This window comes from Neophocaena asiaeorientalis, unplaced genomic scaffold (assembly GCF_003031525.2).
Source record: "Neophocaena asiaeorientalis asiaeorientalis breed wild unplaced genomic scaffold, Neophocaena_asiaeorientalis_V1.1 scaffold528, whole genome shotgun sequence".
NCBI lineage: Eukaryota > Metazoa > Chordata > Mammalia > Artiodactyla > Phocoenidae > Neophocaena > Neophocaena asiaeorientalis.
In genome coordinates this window covers 988,431-997,310 of record NW_020173938.1, presented here as the reverse complement: position 1 = coordinate 997,310, position 8,880 = coordinate 988,431, and the positions used below count along the sequence as shown (strand labels likewise).

At 41.9% G+C, this 8,880-nt stretch overlaps 1 protein-coding gene across 1 annotated transcript in view; it reads left to right on the top strand.

Annotated features, from left to right (window-relative positions):
• The first annotated feature begins 4,796 nt into the window (after positions 1–4,796).
• Positions 4,797–8,880, top strand: part of SNRPB2 (small nuclear ribonucleoprotein polypeptide B2) — a 10,167-nt gene continuing 6,083 nt past the window's right edge. Inside the window, exons 1-3 of the mRNA XM_024752705.1 lie at positions 4,797–4,842; positions 7,023–7,112; positions 7,488–7,660. Of these exons, the coding sequence (XP_024608473.1) occupies positions 7,049–7,112; positions 7,488–7,660 (237 nt within the window). The 5' untranslated portion in view covers positions 4,797–4,842; positions 7,023–7,048. The remainder of the gene's footprint in view (positions 4,843–7,022; positions 7,113–7,487; positions 7,661–8,880) is intronic.

Sequence of the window (8,880 nt, the reverse complement as noted above, 5' to 3'; positions counted from 1 at the left end):
TTAAGAATTTTATCTGCCTAATATTTTGCTTGTTGGGTGGGCCTCATGGGACTGGCATCTTATTTTTCCAGTCTTGAAGAGAATGGCAGTCGTGTGATGTTACTTTATTGGACTTCAAGGAGAGGTCAGATTGTACCGTGCAAAGTACAATTTACACATAATTCTGAATAGTAAGAAGTTCAGGTTTTCCCCCAAAATTCTTTGAATTAGTCCTCAAGTCTTCAAAGGCAAAATACTGCTCCCAAGCTTTATGGAAAGCAGATATTATTATAGCCTATCTCAGATTCCACCTATTTTGGGGAGAGGGTATTATTCTCATGTATGTGAAAGACTTCCTATTATTAACATTAACAATGTAGTACATATCAGAGGTAATAGTCATCACTTCTGGTTTTTTTCTTCCCTAAATATGAGTATTTCTAAAAAGAATAAAACAGAAGGATTGAAGTGAAATGAAAGGAAATAACTGCATGAAATGATTTCCTCCCTGAATTGTGGGGCTGGGGGTGCTTTTTATGAAGTCTCAGCCAACGTAATCCCAACCGGCCAGGAAAGGTAAACCTGATGTGAGGCTCAACAGTAACGCTTCAATTTGTTTAACGCTTGCTGTGAAAATAATGTCACTCTACATGAATTTCTTAATGCAATCACCACCTGGGGAGAGAAAGAAGATACAAACAAGTTGTCATATATTTTGCGGTTCTATCTAACATAAATAAGCCAAAATTTATCCACCAGTTTTATGATGTATTTTCCTTTAAACATGGCTCTGCCTCAAAACTACTGCAGCAAGATACTGAAAACATTAATGAGAAACATAAAACATGTGCAGATAAGCTACAAAACTATTTCTGTATTCAGAGTCACTAAGAGATGCCTCAGTTAGCCTGATAATCTAGACGTCTTGACACCATTTTATTCCCAACTGTTGGTAGTAATTTTTCTGCTACCCCTAAAATAAGCAAGTCTCCTCATCAGTGGCTACATTAAGCTTGGCTAGCTGTTATAGTGCTGCCTCTGGGTTCAGTTCAATGAAAATCCTGTTTCACAGGAAAGTAGATCATGTTGCCTAACTGAAATGTAAGACACTGAACTCAGCAGAACTCAGAGCAAACCAGTTTGCTCTTCTAGTTTGTTTGGTGTTTTTTTTTTTTTCATTACGCAGGCCTCTCACTGTTGTGGCCTCTCCCGTTGCAGAGCACAGGCTCCGGACGCGCAGGCTCAGCGGCCATGGCTCACGGGCCCAGCTGCTCTGAGGCATGTGGGATCTTCCCGGACCGGGGCACGAACCCGCGTCCCCTGCCTCGGCAGGCAGACCCCCAACCACTGCGCCACCAGGGAAGCCCTCTTCTAGTATTTTTTAAAATATGTGAGTTTTTCAGAAATAGACCCACAGACATAGAAAACTAACTTATGGTTATCAAAGGCAGGGGGAGGGATAAATTAGGAGTTCGGGATTAATAGATACACAGTACTATATGTAAAAAGATAAACAACAAGGACCTACTGTATAGCACAGGGAACTATATTCAATATCTTGTAATAACCTATAATGGAAAAGAATCTGAAAAAGAATATATATATATATATCTGATTCAGTTTGCTATACACCTGAAACTAACACAACATTGTAAATCAGCTATACTTCAATTTTAAAAAGTGAGTTTTTGACATCTGACTTCTGATATGACCCTGAAGAGGTGAATTTGGTTATAAAGGAGTGATGGTTGTTTCACAGTGCATCTAACCAAAGTTTGGATGTTACAATGCTCTTAATATAGCTACGTAACCAGGTTGTGCAATGCTACTCACAAAACCAGAAAAGCTCCTTTCTTCCCTTCTTTTCATTCCCAGTGCTACTTTCAATGACTGTTTTCTCCAAATCACTCAGGAAACCATTGAGGACCATTAACAGGCTATTGGAAAGCCCAGAGCAACTGCCCAAGGACAGGAAAATGCACTGGCTCTTTTAGAACCTGGGAAAGAGCCTACAGATCATTGCCACCGAGCTGGCATTAGAAGACTTCCTTCTCACGGTGTAATGTATAGTAGCCATTGTTCAGTGATGAACAGAACACCACAAGCCCTCTGTCTTTAGGTCTCTGCATTTTCTGCGGTATTTTCTGCCCAGGTAGTATCTTTGCAAAGTCTTATCTTACCCTTTTTCAATAGTTACAAAGAGCTCTTAGCCAGATCCACTTATATAATACAGTATTGCCAACCTCATTATCATCAAACAGAATTAATTAATTGCTCAGATGACCAAACTAATGTGCAGGGCAGCTTGTCTTCTGCTATTCAGAAATGTTTTTATTTAGTTTATATTCTCTTTTAATGCATTAAGGATATCCTCCTCTCTAACTCCTTAACTGAGGCAGGACTATTTACATTCCTTCAAATTTTTATATCTACATAATAAAATACTGCTTTTCTGTGATTGCTTAATATTATTTCTTACACTTATGTGTATCTTCCTAACACATCACATTTGTTCAGTGTTGCCTAATTAGCCATGAAGCTTCATTCGCTTATTCAATACATATTTATTATCAGCCACTTTTCTAGTTACTGAAGGTACTTCAGTGAACAAAGCAAAGAAATATCCCTACCCTCAAGAAGCTTACATTATTTTTAAGTTGCAGCACTTTTAGGTGATCTTTTAAAATAAAAATCCCCAGCTTAAAAAACAAATCTATTTGGCCTCTTTATCCATATGTCCAAGTTATAGCTAGTATTTGGAAATAACACTTATGAACCAGTTATTTGGTGCCTGGCAATGTGCTGATTACTTCACATTTTGCTCACTTAATACTCACAGTAACTCCAGAAGGAGGTACTGTTATGATCCCTAGTTTACAAATGACGACAGTGAGGCTCAGAGAGATTAGTTAAGGCGAAGATATAAAATTTGATTTTTCTTAGCTCTCAACAACCATTTCACATTCTAGATGATGCTTTACACACATTTCATAAGTGGATGAATGAATGTATGTACGTTTTGGAATTCCCATTCTGCTTGCCATTAAACACCAACAACTTGATGACGTTAGAACAGTCAACCCATTCTGTGGGGAGAGAAGAAGGTGGGAAGGGTGGTAGGGAATTGATTTTTTTTTTCAGTGAGTTTAGGCAGATGACTTTATTGGTGTTTGGTTATTACTGGAGGTGGTTGCCTTATCAGGTGAGAAGCTGGACAGAGACAACAATTCCCTCCACTCTGGGGCCTCAAATTAGCTGCCTCTGGGATTCAAGCTCTTCAGTAAAGTGTTGGAGAAGAGTTCCCTCAGAGTCCCAAGAATTAGAGAAGAATTGAGGGGTGGATACTGGCCACCCTGAAGGTGATGGTAAACTGGCGGCAGCCTGAGCTCAGAGAAGGATGAAACCAGGGCATCTGCCCCTACAGTCAGCATTAGGGGCTGCGCCTGTAAAACTTTTCAGAGGAGTCCCAACTTATGATGGTTCAATGTATGATTTTTTTGACTTTATGCAGGTGTTAAAGTGATATGCATTCAATAAAAACCAGACTTCAAATTTTGAATTTTGAGCTTTTCCTGGGCTAGCGATATGCAGTAGATACTCACTGTGTCCTAATGCTGGGCAGCAAGCCACAGCTCCCAGCTGAGACAGGAAGTAAGGAGCAGGGCACAACCATTAAAAGAATGACACTGCCATTGAAGATACAACAAAACTAGTTAGAACCTACTAGACCCAAGATGGTGGAAGATTTGACTTAGAGTAGACCTTGGGCCTCATTGTATGCTCATTGTAATACATTAGCATATGCTAAACGACATGATAGTTCTGAGGCCAAGTAAAAAAGGCCCAAAAGTGGGTTGTACTCCAAGTCCTGGAAACCCCCACCCGTTCCCCAAAATAGTCGAAATAATCCTCCTACTGGTTAGCCTGTGAAATTACCCAGTCCATAAAAACTAACCACACCCACACCCTGGGGCACTCTCACCTTCTGAGATGGACTGCATTCTGCCTATGAAATGTGTATCCCTCTCAATAAACCTGCTTTCACTTTACTGCCACTGCTCTTGAATTCTTTCCTGAGCGAAGCCAAGGACCCTCACTTGGCGCCCATCCCAGGGACTCGCCCAAGACCTGGGACATTACCATCCTCTCTGGCCCCATTTTCCTGCAACACAGGGCAGCCACGTGATCATGAGGGTTAACTACATTCTGTACCCAGACTACCACTGTGTTTTTCACTTTCAGTGCAGTATTCAACAAATTACATGAGATGTTCAACACTTTACTGTAAAATTGGCTTTGTATAGATGATTTTGCCCAACTATAGGCCAATGTGAGTGTTCTGAGCACGTTTACGATAGGCCCGGCTAAGATGTGATGCTAGGTAGGTTAGGTGTATTACATGCATTTGCTTCTTATAGTTTTCAACTTACAGATGGGTTTATCAGGACGTAAATCCATCATAAGTCTAGGAAGATCTATATAAGATTTGGAAAGATGGAAGGCACCTGTTGCATGGGACAGAACAGCGCAAACTCATGGTGAGGGAAATGACCACCGCCTTTCCCTATGCTCTTACTCCGCGGCCCCAGAATTCCAGTTTAACCCCACAGGATTCCCACAAGCCTCCTTCCCTTTTCTCGGCTTCCCTTAGCACCTGTTCTCTCCGCCCGCCATGTGTGCACACGCGCGGAGCGATTCTTAACTGCTGCTTTGGAGACCGCGGGGCATCGATCCACTCCGGGCTCGGCTTCTTCACTCGTCGGCCCTCGATTGAGGCGCCTTTGTAGCGTCACTTCCGGTGGCTCGGCTTCCGACTTCCGGCTTCCGGCTTGTGATTCGTACGGGACGCCGCGGACGCCTCCGGTGAGTTGGAGTGCTTTGTTCTTTTGTTTTGTTTTGTTTTGTTTTGCTTTGTTTTCGGTACGCGGGCCCCTCACTGTTGTGGCCTCTCCCGTTGCGGAGCACAGGCTCCGGACGGGCAGGCTCAGCGGCCATGGCTCACGGGCCCAGCTTGAAGTGCTTTATTCTTAATTTTCTCTCTTCTCCGGCTGCGGGTTGCCACTCGGCCATACGCTGTCCTCCGGAAGCTGGGGGTGGGCAGGGCGCGGCGCCGGGGCCGGAACGTATTCGCGGAGGGTCGGCGAGGAAGCGAGGGAGGCATGGAAACTGACGTTCGGGTCTGGCTAGGCCCCTCGACTTAGGAACCTTGTCTCTGGCGGGACGGGTCGGAGCCGGGGATCGTGTGGCCGCTTCCTGGGGCTTCAGGCCGGGGCCGTGGGCGAATGTGCCTGGGTCTGGAGAGGCGGGAACCCTCGCGCATATGAAGTTATGGATAACTGGTGTTCTTTCGCTGGTGCGAGTCGTTTACAGCTCGCTCTGAGCCTTCAAGTGCTTGCCAGAGGCTCCCTTTTGGATCCGGGAGGCGACTCCCGGTACCCCAGCAGTCCAGGCCACCATCAAACCTCGCGTGAGATAAAGCGAGAACTTCCCCTCTGATCTTTCTGCCTTCAGTTTGATCCTTGTCACTTCCCTCTCGTCGTCGTTCGCGACCCCAGTCTCCCAGGTTTCAGTTTAGGGCGTCGCAAGCCTCTGAGAAGCGTTACTTTTCCCCTGTTACCCGCACAAGTACAGTCCTTGTCTGTGGGCTCTTTCCTTGTCAGTCATCCTATGCTGTGCACATACTGTGGGTGTAAACGTTCATGGAACGAAGAAATATGCGGGGCACCAAGGAAATAAAGCAAGGCCACAGTTTGCAACTAAAACAGTGGGGAAAAATGAAATAGTGTGGTGGGTGTGAAAGAAAAGTGCAAGAGACAGAAAACATGGGCTGAATTAGGCCTCCTACTTATCAGCTATGTAACTGGGCAAGGACTTGCATTAACCTGTAAAAGACATTAGTAACAGCTGCTCGAAGTGCTTACTTCTGATTCCAGAGCTGCTAGAACTTTATTTCATTTAGCCTTTCTAGCTCTACTGGGTAGATTCTGTTACCATCCCCGTGTTACAGATTTGGACCTGGGAGATTAGAACTTGCCCTCAGTCAAGCAGCTAGTAAGAAGCATAGACAGATTTGAATTCAGATCCGGCTGGCTCTAGAATCTGAGCTCTTAACCATCAGGCGGTACCGCTCCAGTCTCTCAAGTCCATTAGAGGTGACTTTGGAGTGAGGGCTGTTGGTGATAAATTAAGTAATAGTACGAAAGGGCTTTGTAAGAGTACCCATGAAAGAGTTCTTGGCAAACTTCATTAATGTTTTTTTTTTAAATAAATGTACTTACTTATTTATTTTTGGCTGCGTTGCGTCTTGTTTGCTGCACGCAGGCTTTCTCTAGTTGTGGCGAGCGGGGACTACTCTTTGTTGTGGTGAGTGGGCTTTTCATTGTGGTGGCTTTTCTTGTTGCGGAGCCCTGGCTCTTGGCACGCGGGCTTCAGTAGCTGTGGCACGTGGGCTCAGTAGTTGTGGCTAGCGGTCTCTAGAGCACAGGCTCAGTAGTTGTGGCGCAAGGGTTTAGTTGCTCCGCGACATGTGGGATCTTCCCGGACCAGCGCTCAAACCCGTGTCCCCTGCATTGGCAGGCGGATTCTTAACCACTGCGCCACCAGGGAAGTCCATTAATGTTCTGTCTTTATGATTTTTACTGGATATACATTTGCTAGTTTCTTTTTTCATTTTTCTTCAAATCTCAGTTTTTAAATTTTGTTAAAAAAGAAAAGTTATTAGGTACATGGGAGAACAGTATCACTTGTCATAAGTGAAAGATAAGTATAAAAATAAATGTATGGAATAAAAGAATGTTATTAAAATCTGACTAGATAATAGTGCCCCACCAAGTTTTCAGCTTGAGAACTGTTCTCCTTTTGTTTAAAAAAGAGGGCTAGGAAGTCCTTGAGAGATTTTAAAGACTACTGCCAAACTGATATTTTCTGACATTGGGGGTTGAAAGAATTGAAAAGTTAGTACCCTTGTGCTGTGTCCTTAATGCCATACTATCATATGAATGAATCCTCCCTGTTTAATAACGGAATATTTACTGTCTCTTTAGGCTATTTGAACAGTTTAACCCACAACATGGATATCAGACCAAATCACACAATTTATATCAACAATATGAATGACAAAATTAAAAAAGAAGGTAGGTGCTTTTTAAAAAAAAACTGAAGTGTGTTTGCTTACTACCATCTTAAAAATTATACAGCTTCAAAAATTCTCATCTAGTCATCTTTCTCAGTGCCTGAAATAATGTTTTATCCCTTATTGTGTAAGGATTTTAAGGATTTTTAAAGATAAAAATAGGTAGGGGCTGAAAATGTGTTGAATCTTTTCACTCATAGTTAAATGGTTTCAAAAACTTAAAATTAGACCGCTAATGGGAATAGTATGATGTTTTTATTAAAATATGTAACTTTGTATAAATAAATGGGGGGGCACTCAGTGCCGTGTCATTTTATGAAGAATTTTGTCGTAGTTTCATTCAAAAATAACTGGTTTCCCCTCTAATTTTGTGCAGAGTTGAAGAGATCCCTGTATGCCCTGTTTTCTCAGTTTGGCCACGTCGTAGATATTGTGGCTCTAAAGACCATGAAGATGAGGGGGCAAGCTTTTGTTATATTTAAGGAACTGGGCTCATCCACAAATGCCTTGAGACAGTTACAAGGATTTCCATTTTATGGCAAACCGATGGTAAATCATTCTTATTTTGGCATTAATCGCTATTAATGGTATGATAGATGTATAAATATACCCTTGAAAATATGGCTATTGCTTTTTGCCTTCAGTTAAGAGTGGGTTTGGGTTTATTTTATTTATGTATTTATTTTTATAGAAATACAGTAGTAGAGCTTATAATTCACTTCTTGATTTATGATAGTTCAAATAGGCAAAAACAAAATACATTGAGATGTAGAATATTTTAAAAACAATGGCAGTATAGGCAATATTCTCATCTCAAAAGAACTGGGAATTAATAATTACTCAGACTATTAAAAAGAAACCTGTAAACTTGTAAAACAACACAAAAAATCGTGGGTCAAAGAGGGAATCCAGTCTGAAGTTTCAGAAAGTAGCATGATGAAATACTGCGTGTCAGAAGCTATGCAGTCAAAGCACTGATCTGAGGACGGTTCATAGATGTAAAGTCATAGGTTTTATTAATGAATAGCAATGAATGGAAATGAAATAGTCACATGTGGAAAGTTTTAAACTCAGGAGTGACATGAGATTTCACATTTAGCTGCTGGATGAAGATTGGATTGTGGGAAGGGCAGAATGGAAGTAGGGAACTCAGGAGGCATTGGTATTAAGTCAGAGATGGTAGAGGATTGGATCAGGGTGGAGACAGTGTATATAGCAAGGGGCTCTAGGTGTGTGAATAGGTACGTAGTACCTTGGGTGTGGATTTCAGTGCTTTTCTTCCGGAACTGGAATGTGATGGGAAGGGATGTTGGGGAAAGAGCCGAGGCCCAGAGTTTCAAGGACCCATGTTCTCATTCTAGTTCTGCCATTAACTGGCTCTGTGCTCATGTTCACTTTCACCTGTTAAAAAAAGCAATAATAATAAGCAAACTGGATATTCTTTGGTTTAATTCAGAAGCGAGCAAAAACTCTATAAAGGACCAGATAATAAATATTTTAGGCTTTGCAGGCTACATACGGTTTCTATTGCATATTCTTGCGCGTGTGTGTGTGTGTGTGTGTGTGTGTGTGGTTTTTTTTAACAATCCTTTAAAAATTGTCTTAAAAAAAAAAAGAAAAGGAAAGAAAAAAGTACTTAACTAATAAGCCATACAAAATCAGGCCATGGGCTGGATTTGGCCCATAATGTGTAGTGCAGACCTTTCATCTGATTTTTTTTTTTTTTTTTTTTTTTTTTTTTAAAAAAAAAAAAATCACACACACAAAGT